This window comes from Melozone crissalis, unplaced genomic scaffold (genome assembly GCF_028551555.1).
Source record: "Melozone crissalis strain CALT ecotype California unplaced genomic scaffold, PUWL_Pcris_2 ptg000006l_1, whole genome shotgun sequence".
Lineage (NCBI taxonomy): Eukaryota > Metazoa > Chordata > Aves > Passeriformes > Passerellidae > Melozone > Melozone crissalis.
Window position 1 is genome coordinate 56,776,496 of NW_026535784.1, and position 22,017 is coordinate 56,798,512.

Sequence of the window (22,017 nt, forward strand, 5' to 3'; positions counted from 1 at the left end):
CACGAGCCCGAAAAAGGACCCCCGTTAACAGAGGATTAACCCTTAAAAACAACAGCCTGTTGCATATTCATACATCTCATACATGATGCATAAATTCCATTCAAACACAGGATTCTGTCTGGTCGTTGTCAACTTTTTCCTTCTAATCCTTACAGCGCCTTCGAGGGGGGAAGAAGTTCGTTTCTGCTGATAAGAGGGCAATAAATTCTTTTTCTCTGAAAGATTCATGTGTCCTGTTGCTGCTATCTCGCTGCAAGTCCTTTCTTTAAAAAAAGTATCCTACACAGCATCGTTTCTATTTTAACAATTTTTGTAACCTAAAACTATATTTACCACAGTACTTAAGAGAATTAATACAGCGTTCCTTTCTAACACAACACATGTAACATTCATTTTAATATTTGCAAAAGGCCAATCATAAAATACATGGATTTTTCACATTCTTCCACTGCTCTCCCTTGTGGTAAACTTCCCGGGGCTGGAATATTTGCTTTTCCTCTATTGCCTCTAAAGTGAAAATCCAGAATTTCCCTTAGGAGGTTCCTTTTGTTTTACAGTGGAGCTGGGGTTCGGCAGACTGCGCAAGAAACCTCTGCTGTTGTGAGAATTAATGGTTCTTGTGAAGCTTTAATTATTTACAGCATCAGGTAAAACCTCATTTACATCAGAGTGATGAGAGGGGTATTCTCTGATTTACAGTTGTGTAAAATGTATAAAAACAGAAACGAGGAATGAAGCACCAAGCTGGCAGCACAGAATGGAAAATTTGATTTAATTTTTTAAAGTCTAGTCATTTCCTAATACAATTTCAAGTATTCTGATAAGCTTTTGAGCTTGAAAATACCCTTCAACAACTAGAGAGAAATCTCAATTTACTGTGAAAATCTATTATTTTAGTATATTCTACGTTTATTTCCTGCTGTCAGGATGCAATGCCTGTGCAGGGGAATGAGGGTGCAGTCGTGCTCCATGTGCTAAGGAATTCTGACCATTAGATGTCCAAGGTAGATTGTCATTTCCCAAAATCTTTTCAAATGAGACTGCTGTGGTTTACCCTTTATTTTCAAATTTATGTTGAATTTGAACTTGTGACAAGAATTGAAATGTCAGTACACGCTGATTATCTAATTCCAGGATCCAAAATTTTATTTAAATAGATTTTCTTTTTACAAAAATATAGTTACACATAATACCCATATTTCCTGTAATTAATTCAATGCACAATTCACTTAGAAGTTATACAATCTTCCAAAAAATACTTGTTTAAGTTTCAAGTTATTCACATGGTAATTTGTAGGTCATTTTTATTGAAAAAAATATTTAACATAACTTATGGCACATTAAGGCTGAAACACATTTATATTAAGTTCGAGATCAATTTCCATAACATTAAGTTGTTCCTGTGAACTACTTTAAATACCTGCAATGAATATTGACAACTTTTCCTTCAGTTCTAATTTCCCTACAAAACCGACCAGTGTTTTCAATGGAGTTGAACACCATGTCCTGAATATTTTTCAAAAATGCCTGTATTTTTATTTCTGGTGAAACTCCTTACACCTTTATGCTTTGGTCCCTGAGGCAGGCTGTAATGCCTTATCAATTGCTTGTAATAATATCTTTTTAATGTTTCTATATGACATATTTCTCAAGAATATGTTATGGAAATTACTAACATTCTTTTCATATACCTTGTCATATAAAGACCTAAGATTTATCCCAACTGTTTCCTAATACAGAGCATTAATAACTAAATGGGCATGGAATTGGATCTTTTGTCCCAGTCTTTTTGTTTTGTTTTGTTGAAGTCAGCCTTGTTTTCCAGAAATACAGAACAAGTGACACATCAAAAATGGTTTTTTTTCAGTTTTCAGATGTCTTGATAAGTACCTGGAAAAAAACAAAATCTATTATTTTCTAAAATCTGCAGGAGCTTTGCCTACAACATTAGTTTTTTTCCCTTCTTCCAGTTTAAGGCTGCAGTAATTCTCTTCAGTGACTTCTGCTAAGAATTTCTATTTATGACTTACTGACATTTAAACATTTGGGGAAAAACTTGGTAGAATTAAAAATGAGAGGCTCATCTGAAAATGCTGACATAATGTAATTAATGTTGAAGATGGTGACTGAAAAGAGCTTTGTTTGTCAAAACCCAAGTCCTAGCAAGTACAGTTACAGCACTGCAAAACTGGAGAATCATCCTGCATGAGCATTTCCAGCACTTTCAATGAAGTATGTTTAATTTCTCTCCTGAAAATAATTAACACAATTCTTCACTTGTGTTTTTCCACACAAAATTCCACTCAAAATGAAATATGAATGATTACCCATAATATACAATTGGAAGAAGCAGAATTAATTTAATAATGAGAAATAGAAACGCTTTTATTGCCGTGCTTACCTCACTGAGTATTGCCCAGACTGGAGAGTCAGAGCTGACTGATAAACGAATGGCCTCTATTCTTCCTACTGCCTGGCTGATGCTGCCTTCTGCTGTGCCATTTTCAAAAGCCCCTGAAAAAAATGCAGACTCTTTACAGGGACTGTAATTAGTTCTCCTTCTAATTAGATGTCTTGGCTTTTGCCACTGGTGATATTTAAATCAAAATAGGAGAGTCATTGATCAGACACCATACACTACAACACACAGTAATGCAAAGGCTCCTTTCCTTTCCTTTCCTTTCCTTTCCTTTCCTTTCCTTTCCTTTCCTTTCCTTTCCTTTCCTTTCCTTTCCTTTCCTTTCCTTTCCTTTCCTTTCCTTTCCTTTCCTTTCCTTTCCTTTCCTTTCCTTTCCTTTCCTTTCCCTTCCCTTCCCAACACTTCCCAACACTTCCCAACACTTCCCTTCCCAACACTTCCCTACACTTCCCAACACTTCCCTTCCCAACACTTCCCTTCCCCTTGGAATGTTGAATTTACCAAAAAGTTAATGAAATCCTTAAGAGCAGAAACATTTTACATGTAGGAACAAAATTTCTGGTTTTGAAATAACAAGAAATAATTTACCTATTTTTAAATATCCGTCTTTGGTTGCTGGGTAGTTAAATTTACTTCCATTGTGAATCAATTCTTTTCTTAGCGTTTTCTGTAAAAAATAAAACAATAACATTTCAAGAAGTATTTTCTGGGTTGTGACATTTTATGCTGAATATCATTCTGAAAATGCAATATGGTTCCAAATGAGAGACTTACATCAGCTGGCAGCACTTCCACAGTGGTGTTAAACAGTTTATCACCAGGGTGCTCCACGTTCCCACTTCTGAACAAGTACCTGATGATAGAGGTGTATTATTTCCAGGTATTTTATACTTTAGAAGAGTTCTAGGGGAGTAATTCTTTGAAGGAAAGTTTCAGATACCTTTTCTTTATATATTTTGGGCTACAGAGAACAGAAATAGCCCTTGAAACTATAAACCAAACCATAATATAGGATTTTTATTTTAAACAGAACAACTATTTAAACCATCTTTCTCTGGGACCACAAAGGCAAGTGTTCTCCATTTTTAGTGCTCAAGTTCCAAATAAATTAACTTTCCAGGTTTAAATGGCTAAGGAAGGTCTGCCCTCTGATCTGTTCCTGTGATTGTAACACTGAAGTGGAATGAATGGGCTTCTGGAAAGTGAGTGGCAGCAAAAATTTCTGTTTCTACCTGGCCATATACTACATGCCAGGAGAATTCCCCTTTTTTATCAATACTGGTCAACTCAGGTGCTTCTAAAGAATTTCTTTCATAGCCAGTAAGCAAGAGCATTGACCAAACAACAATCCAAGCAAAATCATCTAAGAATAAATAAACCCCCCCCCCCATTTTGTTTTAAATTTCTGGCATTAAGAGTCCTCAGGGTTTTAGATTCAAAAAGAACAAGGAGAAGTTAAATCATCAAACTCTGTCCTCTGATATGAAATATTCACCATTGATGAAATTCATCAGTTGAAAACAAATTCCTTTGAGAATTATTATGTAAAATATTTACCTGAAGAAATAAATAATAGTATTTACCTGAAGACATAAAAGGAAAAAATATTCAGAACCTCTCTAACTACCAATGAAGACATGTATTTCAGGAGGGGATCTGCTCAAGAAGAGCAGATAAATAGTAAATCATGGCATTTTTTTAGTAACAACTGTTTGCATAAACAGTTGAGCACCGATAACTCCAAACAGAATCAAGCATTTCCAAACTGGATATATGTAGGCTTCCATGTTCCATATCATGTAATACTTACTTTTCAACTTCTAGTGGATTTAAAAATGTGAACCTGATGTAGTCACCTGCCACTGGAGCTAAGGCCCAAAAACAGTCTTGTCCTTTGTAAACTTTTTCCAGGGTATATTGCTCATATATTTTTAGGCTCGTGTCCACTTTTGCGGGTGGATTATTATGTGCTTTATGTAGCAACATTTTTCCAAAATCTTTATCCTGTTGATATAAAGAAATGTAATTTCACTCATACAACGGAAAAAAAAGTGCATTGGTGTCTGTAATTAATACAGGAAACTATTCCAGAAAATAACCACCTCAGTGTCAAAAAACACACCACCTATTTTTAATACATATAGAATATTGATTTCACTGTAATCACTGGACTCAATGTTACAATTTGTAGACAGAGCTGTACTGATTGTTTCTTAGCTGCCGAGATTTAAAAATAAAAATTTTCACAGGAGGCCATTTCATAGCCTGCAGCTTAGATGCCACATCAAAATTCCCTACCAAGCCTGTAGAACATAATTGGATATTGAAATGCCACATAATGCCAAAGATGCGCTCCTTGATTTGAGAAATAAGTCAGAACACAAGCATATAATGTAAAAATATGGCATTGATTTCTTGTTCTTACTTTCAAATTCTGTATCTTCCCAGCCAAGGATGAAAAGGTTCCCATGTGCTGAAAGAGAGATGGCTTAGCACGGACACGCAACTTTGACTTTTCCTTCTCACAGTGTGTCTAGAAACAAAGTAAAAGGGAGTGAAGGGTTATTTAACCAAGGAGAGACAAGCTACGTTCCATAAGGCAATTTCATTATGTAGTTAAGGGTATGGGTTCAGATATTTTATCCATCTTTACATGAGTTATCCTTGAATTAATAGTCACCTCCTGTCACATACACTGTCTCTAGACCAAAACTCATCATTTCACTCATGCTGTTATTTAGATTTGAAGGCTCAATCACCAGTAATTCATGGATTTCTGCAGAGTATGTGATGAATCACGCTCAGGGTGACAAAAATTGACTCAAATCTGAAACTGACTGATTTCTTAGCTGTTTCTGGCAAACTTTATTTCAACTTTTAGTCTTGCCACATCATTCTAATTAAACTATTTTGACCAAAACTGACCTTCTTAAGAAGGATTCTGGTTACATTTCAATATTCATAATTTTGCCTCTTTCTGTTGTGTTTGGCAGGCTTTAACATACTCTAAGTTATGGATCTTTTATCACATAGTTAGAGAAAGCCCTTAAATACTGCATACTTACTGCATCCTTCTCTGGATTGCACACTTTAACCCAGAGCAGGTGGTCTATGAGCCAGTCTATAGGCTTATCCTTATAGAACATGAGAAAAAATTCCACTATTTGTGGTAAGTCTTCTGATTTAAACAATTTTCCTGAAAGCAAGACAAGAAGTTATCTTTTTATTGCTATGCAAGAAGTCATCTTTTTATTGCTATGCTGTTTTGTGTTTAAATGGAATTTATTTAAATAAACATTTAAGTATCACACCAGCCTTGCACACATTAATGTAATTGTGATATTTCATGAGAAACTTCACATAGAATCTGGCTTTGAAGTGTTCTGATCATCCAGCCCTTTGATATGGGCTGCATATTCTCCTCCACAAAGAAAAGGAAGTTTTGGGGGGTTTTTTATAGATTGTTCAAATTCCCGTCTTGAAAAGAGAACTACACATTACAGGGGCACACAGTTCCCTGAGGTGGAACAACTTCCTCCTTATGGGAACTCAGTTATAGATCCTGTGCTGAAGAGACTCTGTGTTAACAAGGCAGTTTTAAAGAGAACAAAAATCAAACTACTTTCAGAGGGCTGTTTCCTGAAGAACCAAGGAAGTTTTGATATGCAGGTTCTTCCATGCTTTGAGATGTGATTCTGACTTTTTCACCTACACAGCTCCAAATGCAGCTGATCCTGCTGAGGTCTTAATACTTACCAATAAATCCAAGCTGTGAGAACTCAAGAACCATCCAATCTTGGGACTGCTGAGCAGCAAAGCTTTTTATGCTCTCAACAAAATCAGGCTTGGCTATAATATCATCTTCCAGCTGGGAGGAGGGGGGAATGCAACAGAAAAACAGAAGGCAAGCAATGATTGTACTGTTTGCAGAGGGGGTGGTGACACTGCCACAAGAAAATGAAAACTGTGCTGTGTTTAATTGCTGTACCACATGTCCTGGAGCTGAAGGGTATTGGAAGAGGAGACTGACATTCATCCAGGAAATGGGAAAGGCTTCATTGCTGCCTGGCCTCCAGACAAGAACTGGGCATCTGAAAGGCCAGGAGCTGTTCCTGCCACTGAAGCTGAGGATTGTGAATCCAGACAAGGAGCTTGGAGGCAGCGACACAAAGGAAATAAATGTATTCCAGAAATAATTAAGGAGTGAGTAATTCATGGTTTGAATTCAGGATGGGTGTGAAAACACAGGAAGAGGAGGCAAATATTCAGGAAAATATTGCTGGGATATAGTGTAATCATACAGTAATTTATTCTAACTGCTGTACGTGCTGGAGCTGGCTTCAGAAAGTTGAACAGCTAGAAAATTAATCCTTTGGGGAAAAAGCCCCAGCCAAACAAAACATGATTTCCTGCTGCTTTTGGGTCTTCAACTGAGGCAGCAGGGCCATCATCAAGAACTTGAGAGATCAGGCCCAGAGGTTTTAGCTGAATTTCTGCATCATTTCAAGTGTGGGGCTGGCTGACAAGAAATGTGTTGGCAGCAGTGAACCCAGGAATAAGCAGAATGGAGTTAGAAAATTGAAATTAAGAGATCTGTTTTGACACTGACATTTTGTCTCACCAACAATGAATTGTGAAAACTGTGGGAGCTCCACCAAATAGCAGACACAACCTAGAGTCTAGTGAGGGGAAGAAAAATAAATTCCATCTAAAGTGAACTCACTGAGATATTGCTCAGGCTTTAAATTCATTACAGAAATGCTGCTGGGAATGAATATTACAAATATATATATATATGCACAAAGCTTTCCCAGGTTCCACATGAGGCAATAAAAATCATAGCAGTAGTTCAGGAAACTACTACAAGTTAAGTTAGAACTTGATAAGAGATTTTATCTGAAGAAGCCAAGATTTATTTAATGGTTAGTTTTTGTTTCATCTCGATGCTAATAGAAAACACTTAAAACTGTTGTATGTGTGTTTCTTTCAGATTTGAAATGTTTGATTCCTGCAGTGGACAAGAAATAACAAGTGCATGCCCTCACTATGAGGCTGGGGTTGGATTGCCTGCTTTTATGGCTGATCCCATGATTGTAAGTGCTTCAAGGGTCCCTGGTGCTTGCAGGGAGGTTCAGTGGAAGTGGAAACAAGGACCTCAAAGTTCTATTGAGGTGGGGCAAAAAAGCTTTAAGGAGACAAGTTGATCAGTGGGTAATCAGTGGGTTGGGTTCATGCCCACAGTAAGCCTGTTAGCTTCAATGGACTTCACAAAAAGACTTGAATCCTGGTTCAGCAGGATCCTAGAACAAGTGTTTGTTCAGCAAAGATCTTGTCTGGCCCATGACATCAGCTGTGCTGCACACATCAGGACTAACTCTGTGTGCTTATCTTCTCTCAGGGTTTGGGAATTGGTGTCAGCCACTCAGTCAATGCCATTCCTGGCTAAACCAAACAAAAATCTAACCTAGCTCAAGTTCTGCTCAAGATTGCTGAGGTAAATATTGTACCAGTCTAAGGAAAAGCAGTTTTGTTTGCTTTCCTTTAACACAGGACTTCTAAACAGAGGAGGTCATAACTGAGTTTGTGCTTCTTACCTGCACTCTACAGAGCAGCTTTGGGGCAGCCCAGCATCTGTGCTACAGGAGCAGCTGCAGGCTGGACACAGAAATGAAGAATGGGATAAAGTAGGAACAGTATGAGGAATGGGATGAGGAAAGTGTAGTTCCTTTTTGAGAAAATTCCAAAAGCAAACATAGCTCCCAGCAGACTACCACCATCCAGGCTTTGTCCTTAATAACACAGCTCAGTTGTTATATAATGTCTCAGATAAGAAAACACATGCTCTCCATTCCTTTAGAAATACAAATACAAAAGTAAGTCATTGTGGTGCAAATAGGAATCCTTGGAGAACTTGGTAACATCAAGTGTCTGACAGCATCTTAATGTTTCACTTCACCGGGTGTCCTACACCTTGATGTTGTAGTGCACTCAGTAAACTTGGAAAATGTTCTTAAAAATACACACAAGCCACAGGAGAATACTTCATTTTCCATGAAACCATAACTGTTCAAAACACAGCATTTTTGTTTGCCCACCTGCATCCTGAGCACCTATGCCACGTTTGAGAACAGAGCATGGGGACTCTCAAGTAGCCCAGCTCAAATGGGATTTTGCTGAATCCTGAAAAAAAATCTCCTGTAGGAGATGCCAGGTCCTGCACACTCCTGCTTCCAGGAAACTGTGATGTCCTTATGGAACACCAACTCTGAGGCAAAATGATCTTCTGAGCTTTTTAAAAGTTATTGAGATAGGTGAAATTTTATAGACCTGTTCCATAACTGAGCAGCTCTTATAAATGTTGGAATCTGTGGTGGTGATTAAGGTCTTTATGGAGTGCAAATTAGCACAAATCCTGAATGATGGTTAAAGCTGAGCTTAAATGCATGGGGATCCTCCTAAAGGCTAACATAATATTTTCTGGAGAATTAAGGATCTGTGCCAAGTTGTAGCTGACCTTATCTCAAGTATCACTGTACTGGTATGTCCCTGTTTGAAATATTTCACTTCACTGCCATCTGGGCTATAACCTGAACCTGTCACTACTCTTTCTCCTGACTGCAGTAAGTAAAAAGAAACTAAAGTCTGACTTTCTCAACCTAATCAAATGAGGGTTTCATGCTTCAGTTACCGTGCTCTTCAGCCTCACAAATGGCAGGAAGGGAGAGATGGCTTTAATCAAACAGTACCTGGCTGCAAGATGTAGATAAATACAGAAATATGTGGATGCTTATAAGGAGCAGAGGCAAAATACACAGAAAATGACATAAGATTGCTGGTTTTATTGAGGCCTTTGAAATGAAAATTGCCAAAACTAAGCATCAGTACAGAGCTATTGCTGATACTTAATGATAATATGGACCTACCTGTAAATAAAATGTTCCCTTAGGCTGAGCATACAGCATTAAAAAGCTATAGTCCAAATTCTGTTTAGTTCTCCACCTAAACATAAGCAGCAAATTCTGATAAGCTTTTTGAGCTTTTTTATTATTTCTATAATAAGAGAACCTCTAATGCTCTGCATTTTTTGTCTCTACAATAAAATCTTAAGGTTGTATATTCCAACCCATTGTTAAGTGCAAAAGCATTCACCTACGATCAGTGTAAACATTCGTAAATAATTTTATTTTCCTGTAAAATCTAACATTAAATAAACAAAAAAAAATTGATCTCTGTCAATGGAGCTTGAAACAAAATCTCTAACAAGTTATTAATATCAAATGACTTACAATATTCTACTAATTATTTTATGAAGAGTAGAAATAAAGACACATGGATTATTTATAGATGAAAAAGTAAATGGTTTTACATATGAACAGCACAAGAGCAGGTTGATAACCATGATTTTCAGGTCTAAATATAAACATATATTTTGTACAGTCTCTCATTTTACCAGAGGATGATAATGATGTTTGATAATCAACACTGAAAGACTACAGAGTAATTTATTGGTGGTTAATTAGCATAAAAGTATAGCTGATCCAAATCAAATAATATCTAAAATTAAATTATAAGTATGTAAACTTGCTTATGGTCTGTGGTATGAACACATATCTATAAAGCCAATATACATACAGACATTTATGTGAATATACTAGCTGACTTCCTCCAGCCTAAACTCTTAGTACTGCAACTCTCTTGCTGCATTGTTGCAGTGGCTTCTGATAAATTACTTATTGTTGATGAAGAAAATAAATTTCCTCCAATAAATATATATATTTTTAAGGTTATAATCTATCTTACTGAATTTGGAGCATGGGAGTGAATGAAATCACCATGAAGGGTGTAGTAAGAGTAGATAAAAGCCCAATGACCACCCTAATTTAGGTCATTAATTAAACCCACAGTAGCTGTCAGTGATTAGCTAGAGGGCCACTTGGGCTGTGTGTTCACAGAGACTCTCTCTCATCAGTGACATTAAAGATTTTTCTCTTTTTTCCCTTATGACAGATCATATAGCCCATTACTTGTTGGCATCATCCATCAGGTTTAAAACCTCTTGTATGCCCAGAGCCAACACCTAAAGGAGCTGCCTTGGCTCTCACCCTGAAGCTGATGTGCAGAATAGCATTTCCCAAGACCCCCTTGTAAATTCTTTTTACCAGTACAAATGAGGTCCTTCAGCTCTGACATTATCAGCTCAAACAATGCTGACTTTTTCTGAATTTTCCATTTTACACTCTTAGCAAAGTTCTAAGGCTCTACTCTTACCTTACTCGGTCCTCAGAATCTCCGAGTGTTTTCGGCAGGTTGGAAAGGTCTGGGTAATAGGAAGCAGAAGGAGAAACAACCTCCAGGACTCCAGACTGGACTTCTCTGGGGAAGCTGGGCAGAGAACCCCAGTGAGATCCTGCTCCTCAAAAACCCTTGCGGGGGCAACCACAGACAGCAGCTGCCCTGTAACCTCCTTTGGGAGCCAAACCTGGAAGTCAAATTTCCCCTTTCCTCCAAAAAACCACACAGCAACTAATCAAAAAGTCTAAACAAAAACCACCAGCCCAACAAACAACCCAACAAAAACAAACAATCAGGCCTCAGGTGCATTAACTGCATCATGTTAAAACCCCAACACAAAACAGGTAGAGCAGTGGTTTTAAAACTGAGTTTCCCATTTCCTATAATTAGTAAACAAAAGATAACACTAAAAATTAAACACATCAGAGTACCAGCATTATGAGAAAAAATATCAATCTGACTGTGTAACCCTGACAAAGCAAACACTCTGTGCAATTTTTTCAAAAGCCATAAAGCAGTAATCAAAATGATCTGAGGGTTTGAGTTGCTGTAGGTATTGAGTGAAGCAGGATGTGCAGAAACCCTGAAATGAGGAAGACAAGGGATCCTCCAGGGATCTTGTTCAGGGAAAATAAGAGCAAGCAGAACTGCAGTGGGAACCAAGCTTCCATTTGGCATCTCTAGGGTTAACCTGCTAGGGCAAAGACCACCCATCTCATATTGCCTACCATGTAGTAGCAATTATTACAAATTATAAATGTAACCCCACTGCTGCCCCAAGTGCATTGCCTTCCTGAAAAATAGTAAAGAAAAAAGGAAACCTTTGCCTCAGGTGCATTTCAGTGTTGAAATGTTCTAGTTCTTTCCATAAAAGCTCCAAATACATCCACACTGGTGGCTGAGTGTAGGACTTACCTGGTTTTAACACTTTCTGCTACACTCTTAACATACTCTGCATCCACCTAAAGAAAAGAAGGGAGGGTTTCATTAAAAGTCACTCAGTTTTGTATTAAACAACACTTTGTAGGGAATAGGCATATGCAAACACGTAATTTTTTTTTCCTTCCAAACAAATGTGGTATGTTACAGCAGCATTTCTAGTAAGGAGCAGTATGGGCTTTTCAAACCAACCAAACTTTCACTATAGTTCCCTTTTGTTTCCAGCTATCTCCAGCTGCCATTTCTGGCACTGTCTTTCACTGCTTTTGCAGAAGACCAGGCTGTTTTCTGGCTAAAATTCTGTTCTGCCATGCCAGTAAAGCACAGCCATAAAACTATCAGTAAAAAAAAAAACTGGTTTGGGTTAATAATCCAAAAATCACAAAAGAGGCCTAAGGCTGATGAGAAAAATCACCTAAGCAAAATATTCTAAAGCCAGCAATACTTAAAATTTTTATTTAATTTCTTCCTAATACAACAAACTTACAGCTCTATGTTTAGAAATTTTGAGGACATTCATCACTGCTGTTTCATAAAAGTACCAATGTTAGTGTGCCAAACATATCTGTTAACTACATTTAGAGTGAAAAGTTTTATTTCTAAAGCAACACAATAACTGTCTTAGGAGTTCAGATTTTTTCTTTAAATAAACAAATTCTTTAATATATAATTGTTACCAATTATATGTTAAACTTGTGGTAAGAAAAAAAAAGTGAAATACAGAACTGTGGTAAGAAAAAACAACATCCAGAACTTAAACTTACTCTCAGTCAATAAGTTACTCAAGCTTAACCCATGATGCAAACCTTAACCTTGATCTTTTAAAACTTTGTGGGAAGAAGGAAGGTGTGGATTCATGACCAGTGAGCACACCTGCCCTCCTCTCACAATAAAATGTTCTTATCAGCTCTCAGATCAGCGTGGTTATCTGCTCCAATTTACTGCATCGCTGAAAGATGGAAGCTGTGAGAACAGGACTTTGGGTTGGGAGGAAAGGGACAGTGGGTCCTACAATGGCAGTTTAACCCTAAATTGGCTGATATGGACCATAACTGCACCCACAGCTCCTGTTTGTTTGAAGTGTCACATTAGGACTCTGCACAGAGGGAAACTATTCAAAAGTCAGCCCTTAAAAGCTCACAGAATCCTCAGTAAAAAGCCCTGTAATAAAAAGTTTACCTCAATGGCAGCCAGGCAAAGTTCATCACTGCCAGGGTATTGCAAAATACCAACTGCAAAGTGAGATCAGCTCCTAGAAACAATGCTGAAGAGGAACTACAATAAAATTAGTCCTCTGTACTCATCATTGGGATCCAAACAGAAAACTGGAAGGCATGGCTAAAATTAAAGTGAACTATACTCTGTTTGACACTTTTACACCTGCAAAAGGATGGCTAAATAATAAAAAATAGCAAACTGTAACTGTTAATGACTACAGGCATTAATTCATTGCTGTCTATGGAAGGACAAAGAAATATGAAGAATAAATATGAATTCTGAATAAATGCACAGTCATTTTACCTGCTAGAAGCTATTACTAGCTAATTCCTTTCTGCAGCTTTTTCTATTTCTGATGTAATCAAGGTGGTTTTGAGTGAGAAAAAAAAGCATTTATCCTTAATATCTTACCTTGAGCACTGTTTACTTTCCCAAACATGTTCAAGGCTCTGAACAGTTTTCTTTTGCATGGGAAATGCCAAAACACATGCAGAAAGCTCCAATATGTCGGGATGCTTTGCAAGACACGTGTTACCAAACCAGCAGATAAATAACAAAGGCTAACAGCACTTTGCACTATTACATTTAGACATAAATAATATTTTCTATCAGCATGCTGCACCTTTCCATATACACTCACCTCTGCTACAAAGATGATTATTACACAGTCCCTCTTCTGCTCCTCAGAGAGTTGGTACAGCAGGGAATGCAGAGTATCAATCAGGTAATTTTGTTTTTTCCTTTTCACTGTAGGAATACCCATCACCAGGGAGACTGCAAAGAGAGAATGCCTCAAGCCATGTCAGTAAAGGGAAACTGAAATCACATTTTAATTTTGATTTGATATGCCCATGAAAGTGGTGACAGTTAATATTTAAGGAAATACCATTACAGCATTTGCTGTCACATGACAGTGAGGATAATGCATTTAAAATTTGTATCATAGTTCACTGGAATTCATTATGATTTCTGCAGGTGCCAGTTGATTTCTCATGTGGATAAAAAAAGCTCCATTGAAGATATATTAATAATCCTTTAAATGGTCACATCACCTTTCCCTTTGCTTCTCACATTGGCAAACTGAATGCATGACAAATTTGTCTTGGCTTCCTCATCCATACTCATTTTGTGGGGGGGAAATGTCAGCTACTGCATCTTAGCCATATGAATATATGATTACAACAAAAAATAATATTTTTCAATTAAGATTATATATATATATAATTATTGTTGTTATTATATTTGTTGTTATTATTATTGTTGTTATTGTTATTGTTGTTATTATATTTTATAATAATTATTTTATAATTGTTTTTATTTCAGGTCTTTAAGATAAAGACCTGGAATAGGGGTGGGCATTTTAAAAGTATTTTTGCTATTGCTATTAAAATTCATTCAGCTTGGCAACATTAAGGGAGAAAATCTATTCAAACTCTTGATTATGTTTCATTGCTAGAAATTGATAAAAAATACAAACATATAGCAAATAGAAGCAAACTTGATTTCCTACCTCCAGTTCTCTGCTGCCCAAAAATAACATTTGGGAAAATTGCATCTTCATATTCTTGCAGGTGAGGGAGATAGTAGTAGATATTTGTAAGGTGCACAGGGAGTTTTCTGGGCAGGGTTAACTCTTTCCACTTTAATTCACCTTAAAGACATAGCAAACACAGAGACCCACATAAAACCAAAAGCAAGCAGAGAATTCTATTTCTTCACCTGTTTTGCTCAGCTGAACACTGGCAGATCACCACACACAAGGTTATTCAATCAGAACTATTCCTCAGAAATGATTACATGTCATATATGTTACATTATATTGAATTGAGAATTTCCCAGAGCTTCCCATTCAGCTTGAACATCCTGTATTTCCCTGCACACTTGCAGGACTGAGCCATACTAAAACACCGCAGGTAGTTATTGCAAAGGCAGCAGTAAAAAACTGCTTGGTTTGGGGATTTTTTTTTTTTACATGCTAGGCAAGCAATTTTAAAGTGAAAAGAAACACAGATTCTGATTAATAACCTTCTTAACTACTTAATAAACTTGAATGCTTTCCCCAAACAGTAACACATGGTGATTTTCACAGCAGAAGCAAAGGTTCTCTATTTACAAAAAGTTCTATGGTAAAAATAATGACCACATACAGGCCTTTAAAAACTATTCAAGAAACAAAAGGCTGTAGCAGTTAAGAGAAAAGCAGGGATTTTATTTTTCTTTACTACTTTAAAATAAAGATGAAAGCAAAAGAACATTTATTGACTGGGATGGAAAGTTACTTTTCCCAAGGAATGCATCTAAAATAACTCCCAAAATTTACCGCCCTTCACAGTTACATACATGTGTCACAAAACCTACCATCAGCTTTACTCACTCAGCTTAGATTGAGAAGGGCAGAGGCTTACTGAATGGTCAGTATTTTAAGTTTTACAACTTCCAAAAGGTACTCCCACAGAAAATTCGGTCCAAAAAGAGATTTCCTACCTTAAAGAAAATACTTTAAAACCCCCTGAAGCAACCATATATATCTGCCCAGAGATCTGTGTGTGAGAGAGACCCACAAGTCCTTCTACACTGTTGAGCCATTAAATAAACTGGAATTTTGCTGCACAGAAACCACCTCCACAACTTTTCAAGAGCTTTCCTTTTTTGTTTGGAAGTAGTACCTATCAAATATTGGGCAGGGGAGTTCAGTTCCATTGACTGCAATCAACCTTTCCATTTTGGTTGTATAATAAAACACGGCTGGAATGGGAAGCAGAAGGGTAAGTAAAAATGAAAGGAAAATTATTCAGCGAGGCTCTGCCAGTCCCAACAGGGAGGAAAACACAGATTGTGCACAATTACATGATTTATTTTAGGTTTCAAAATCAGACTGTCCATCTATTGCATGTAACTCCAGTGTGCAGATAGACAGAGGTGCACAACAGCCTGTAAGGCAAGGTAACTAAAAAGTTCTATTAAACAATGGGTAGAAGCCAGATCACTGAACTTTACATGTTGGTGTCCTAAAAAAACCCCAACAAAACAAAAACCAAAGCAAACCCCTACACACCTGTGTGATTTTTTGTCATTTTCATTCCTCTTGCAGCTATATTTTTGATTTCATCTAGGGCACTGCTCAGTTCATGTGATCTTTTTTTGTTTTCCATGTCAGCATGCAACAGTCTTTGCTGAAGTTCCAGCAGCTGCTGTTCGTACGTATCTAAGTCATTTCCTGCAATAAGAATATAATTCATTTTCTAAAAGGTGATTGATGATGGAATGAAGTTCAAAACTAGGAGATGGTCCAGACGATCACATTGCCAAAGTGCGTAAACAATAATAAAGTTTATTCAGGAGAAGTAGTAGTCTGGAAGAATATTAAGAAGGTAGAGTTTAGGGAGCACAGCCGGGTAAAGGTAAACTGAAGTCAAAACCAAGAATACAAAATCTGTGAGTTGCTCCTTTCTTCACCAAACAACAAATCATGATGGCCCTTTTAACACTGAAAAGTATAATTATATAATGGCTTGTCTTGTGTTTCAAACACAATTAAGAATAAACAGAGATATTAGAAGAATTCAGTCCATGAGTTACATTCTTCATCTATGAGTATGTTAAGAACTGTTACTAAAGATGGTTATTATAAAGCAACACTTCAATAACAATTAGTAAAGAAAGGAGAAGAGGACTTCTGCCTCATTTTAAAATGTTTTATATGCTGCTTCTTTTATTCGTTTTGTCGTGGTGGAGTTGGTTTGGTTTTTTCCCTAGTTAAATGGTGTTATTTAGATAACATATTATCCCATTCTGTTTATGGGCTGTGCCAGATTTTATCTGTGGCATCTCATTTTCCACAACCCATCACTGTCTCTCTGCAAAAGTGAATTCCCAGGGATTGTCACCTGTAAAAGGCACTAGAGCAAAACACAGAGGTAACACCAATTTGTGAGGATTTGCAGAGGTGTTTCAAACTGGAATTAGTTTGCATTTTGGATAAACGGGGTTTTATTTGCATTAAACACAAGTCCTTAATTTAACCAAAAAATGTGTGATTGGAAGACTGAATTTTAACATACCTAGGAAGAAAGTGGTTAGAAAAAAAAAAGAAGTAAACATGTGATGCGTATTATCATTATTTACCTCATTAAAATTTTAAGGGATGTTTAATAAAACCCCATTAAATGAATGCTTCCTAAAATTTTTGACACTCTTAAAAATCTTTTGACTTGCAAGAAAGGCATTTGTATATATGAATATTTTATACTATGGAGCTTTGAACATAAATTTAGCATAGCTGAAGGAAGGGGAAATCTGGATTATTTCAGCTGCATGCAACAAGACGCTTCTTCTTGATTGAAGTAGGGTTCCCTAAGAATGATTCTTAGTAACCACTTATGTCATTTGTTCTGGGTGGCTCAGGAAGCAAGGGTTTGACACAAGGAACATAATACTCACTCACCTGTGGTGAAGAATTAATTTCTTATAAAAATATATAGTTTGAAATAGAAGATTAAATGTTTTAGGTTTTACTAGAGCACATGTAAATAGGCAACATTAACTATTACTAATTTTTTGTCAAAAAATGTGTGTTTGGAAAGCATTATGAAGGTAAACACTCAAAATATTTCAACAGTCATTGAGTTGAAATAGACTCATGTGTGTGTGTGTGTGTGATCATAAATGCTTCCAGTCCCATTAACGATTTCTGGCACTATCTAAGAGCTGTGGGACAATTCCTCACTATCTTGCCGTAGCACTCAAACAGAAAAGAAAATAAAAGGAGAATTTGGAGTGGCAGAAAGGAGGGAAGAAAGCACTTCAAAGTCTAGCAGCGACTCTTGTTCCTGTTTCTTGATTACAAGCTGAATTGCTTATCATACCTAAAGACTGTTTCTTTTAGAAACTGAAATTTGGTTAACGGACTCCTTAAAAGAAAACCATATAAGCACACTTACTGCAAAAGATCTTGTCATTCTGTGTGCCTGGAACCACTGCCCACTGCTCAGGTCAATGAGGCATGTTAAACCACTGAGGCATGCCTTGCGCCAATAACCAGCAGGTTATTATCTTTCCATAACTGATCTAATACCAGATATCTCTCTGAATCTTGTTACATGAGCTTTGCACGCAGGTTTTGTGCTCTCTGAGTAAGGAAGGGAAAAAAAAAAATCCCCAAACAATGCCCCCATCTCAGGTCAGAACAGCAAGTTCTTAGGCAAACATTTAAATTCAACAATGCGCATTACCTTTAACTATGTTGTTTAGAGTCTTACAGCACAGTGTTATTTGTGCCTTCCAAAATGTTAGAGAAGCACTGTGCCAAAGAAAAGCACAACGTGGGGCAGGGGAGATGGGGTTCCTCTATTCCCACACAGGGCAGGCTGGGAACAGGACCAGAATGCTTTTACTGAACAATTTACTGAACAATACTGTCTCTAACTGAAAAGAAATAAGCAAACTTGTTTCAAAGAAAATACAACTTAAGCTCTAACAACATTCTCTTAAATCTTGGCAAACAATCCTCATTTTAGACTCAAGTCTTTTCCTACATTAGAATGTAGTGAAAAGTGATCTTAAAACATTCAGTCAGCATATCACCATATAGGAAAGCAATATTATTAAAATAAGTGAAAAAATACAGAAATTGAATGGATATTGTATGGTGCTTGGCCATAATTGGTATACTTTGGTTTTAAGGTAGTACTCACTCACTTCAAGCAATTGCTACTGCTTTGTTCTGGTTGGTATTTTAAATATTTAATTATTTTACTTCTCTTCCTGAAGTAGCAACAAATTATACATACCTTCAGTTAAATGCCTAGCCATCAGCTAAGGTATTTCTAGCCAAAACTCTGTTCCTCAAGGCTCAGTGTGCAGCACTAGGAAAGCAGAAGGGCATATGGTTACACCTGTCTGAGGTTATGACCAGACACTGCACAGCAAACAAAGAGAGGTCTGAAATGCTCCCTTACCCCTTTCTCTAAAAACCCCAACAATATCTGGCCTCCTTTTGTGCCACAACATTTATGGCTAAGTCCCTCTACTCTTTAGGCACTGAAGTAACAGTGAGAAGCAGCAGAATCTTTATTTAATAAATTGCCCACGTTGAAGCCAGTAAAACTACACAGCTTTAAGTATCCCACAAATTTAGGTGAAAAGGTCAGCAACGTGTTACAAACCAATGCAAAGAGATTTAATCTTGTAACCCTTGAGAGCAACATGAAGAAGCAGTGCCAAAATAGATGATCTGATTTATCTCGTTGCTGTGACTTACAAAAATTTCACTGTTATTCAGCAAAAACCAAAATTTCTTCTCAAAGACCAAAAGTTCTTCTTTGGTGAATGTTATTTACCAAAATTTCTTTTTATCCATGAATACTGTTTCCTCTGAAGAAACTTTATGCAAGTTCATAATGAGTTTATAATATGGTTTTGCCTTCTGCTTTTCAAGTGGCAAAATTGCCACTGCCTCCTTCAATTTACTTTCTTGTTTTTATATAAGGTTGATTTTTTTTTAATGGATCAGTATTTACATGGAAAACAATAACTAATACTGTGTGAGAAGAGCACTACACATACTGTAAGTTGTATGCTATTTCTCAGAACCCCAAACCTATTTTTGTATTATAGAAGTGCTTAAGACCATAGTTTTGATCTTGGGTGCGCTGTCCTCGTTTCACAAAGCTTATTCACTATCCCAAAATCACTGCTTTCCCAGAAACAATTATATAGTCAGAAACCAGAGGGAATACTGCTGACTACTGCTGCTTGGCGTGACAGACTGTAGCCAAAAAATCAAGAGCAGCCCAAACACTTCAACGGGCAGAGCACTGAAGTTAACAAAAGTTAGGGGAGATTTAACAAATGTATGAGAGAAAATGAGTAGAAAACATCTGACTGATGAGGGAAAGAGATGGGAGCTGCCAAGCTGGACTCACAGTAACTGGTGGGCTGAGGGAAAAGGGCATCAGGAAAGAAAATACACATCATGCTTTGAGAGGCACCAAAAGTGGGAATTCCTACAGTGCTCTAAACACAGCAATGGAGAGCCAATTCAGCAGTGCAGAAGGAAAAAAACAGAGCTTGAACAACATCTAAGCAGAGACATCTGCCTGTTTTCAGAGCAAAGTATTAATTACAAGCCATTTTCTTAAACAAACACCCTGTGACAACAACAGAGCATCAGTGGTTCTGCTCCCAATAATTGTCTCTGCAGAAAAAGGTAACAACTTTGTTATTGTTACCTATGGCTGGCTGCTCTTAAGATTTTCTGGATGGGTACAAGGCTTGTCTTCTAACACCCCTTGGGAGCACAGACTATATTTTCAGTAAAATAAACATAATACAAAGTCATTAACCACGTACTGCTACTTTCTCCTTTAGTTACTAATATTAACTATTTTATTTACACATTTGTGAGATCTACCAAGCGCATGAGGGTCTAAAGACTACGTATTCACAGATGCAATGACCAAAGGTTAGCTACAAAACAGGTGCAAATAACAGTTATTAGGAAAATTATACCCTCTGAGAGGAATTAGTTACTCAGTTTGCTGTGGAGGAGGAGCCAGCTGTGGAAAGAGAAGTTAAGGCAACACATATACACCATAACACATAATCCCTCTTGCCCAAAACAAACAAAAAAACCACAAACAAAATCCCAAAGCAAAACAGCCCAGCAGGGAATGCCATCAGAGAAACGTCAAAAACAAAGTAAAATTAAAATGTAATGTCAACAATGAGGAGCCTCAAAACACGAACCACGAGACAACACAATGGTAACTGCAGAATGGGACAAACACTTTCATTCTGACCTCTCTTGGATTTCAGTCTCCTAAAATTTTTCCTTATTTTTCCTTCCCCACCCCTCACAGGAGTGCCACTGAACGAAACATAAAATGTTATAAGGCAAACAACCATAAAAGGCAGGAGGATCAGCACTGTCTCAACTCTATTCAATACGCAATTGCAAGGCCAAGATCTCTACACCACTTCTATTTGTTACAGAAATAATTAACATAAACAAATTATCTGCTACCTGGAGTTGTGTTCATCCCAGAAATTACTAAGTGGTTTATTCCAATTCTTCTGCACCTGTAACACCAAACCTCTTACAAAGGTGTGTGTAGGAAGCACTGAGAGATCCACTCTCTTTCCCTCAACCCAAACCAATAACAATAACAAACCAATAACTCACCCCCTCACCCACAACAAGCCATGTTTGCAAGTCTCAGAGATACTATTTGGAACTACCTCATTTCTTTCTGGAAAGTATCATCAGTTTTGTCTTTCCTACATTGGCTCAGAGAATTTTAGACATGGCTTTATGAAGATCTATATGGAACATACCACCTACATAACCTACTAAAAAGGCAGCGTATAATTTTAAAGTTGCGAAATAAAATATAAAAACTCGGGGTTTTTAGATTTTAGATTAGAAATCACGTTTAGTTTTCCTTTCCATCTTAACGTAAGAAAAAGAGTTGAAAAAAATAAAAGAGGGGGAAAAATAAAAGAGGAAAAAAGAGGGGGGAAAAAAGGCAAGAAGAAACTTCTTTCGTTTCTGAAATTTAGGGTTGTATTTTTAATCCTAGCCCTGCCCCGGTAGCGGGCGGGCTCCGGGCGCGCTGCCCCATGGCACGGCCGGTGCCCGCCGCCCTCCGCGCCCGCACCGACGGCACGGACGGGACTCCCCCGCCGCTCTCACCTGGGCTGCCGCGCCACAGCGCGAACCACAGCAGGGGAAAGGCGGCGCCGAGGCACAGCGCCGGCAGCACCTGCCCGAGCCGCAGCCGCATCTCCCGCGGGCACTGCCCGCAACACCCGCACGGCACCGGCACCGGCAGCGCCGGGGCAACGCGGGCGGGGCGTGTTCGCGCTGCCCTGCCCTGCCCTGCGCTGCCCAAGTCATAGCATTGAAAGGAATAAGATGGATGTGTACTTACAAACAGGTGCTGTGGATCTGCTGGCAGCTAGGGCCAGAGACCTGCAGGTAAGGAAGGAACGAGAGAAACTAGCAGTTTCAGAAAATGTTACTAATTGACAGGGATACTGCTCAGCCGAGGTCATGCTTGATTCCCGAACTTGGAGAAAAAGAATAAAGACTCGATAGAACCGTGTTGTGCAAGGGGTGGTGCGTGTGTGAGCACGTTAAGGGGGAATTG

General features: G+C 37.8%; 1 protein-coding gene across 1 annotated transcript; it reads right to left on the reverse strand.

The window, feature by feature from the left end:
* Window positions 1-1,863: 1,863 nt before the first annotated feature.
* Window positions 1,864-21,651, reverse strand: MGAT4D (MGAT4 family member D). Its single transcript, XM_054295877.1, has 15 exons — window positions 21,561-21,651; window positions 15,922-16,085; window positions 14,379-14,508; window positions 13,509-13,642; window positions 11,627-11,673; window positions 10,688-10,801; window positions 9,343-9,418; window positions 6,176-6,287; window positions 5,485-5,615; window positions 4,845-4,952; window positions 4,230-4,423; window positions 3,194-3,272; window positions 3,008-3,086; window positions 2,402-2,514; window positions 1,864-1,890 (listed from the first exon to the last, which is right to left on the reverse strand). The coding sequence occupies exons 1-15, from the start codon at window positions 21,649-21,651 to the stop codon at window positions 1,864-1,866; spliced, it is 1,599 nt and encodes a 532-aa protein (XP_054151852.1).
* Between the last annotated feature and the right edge of the window lie 366 nt (window positions 21,652-22,017).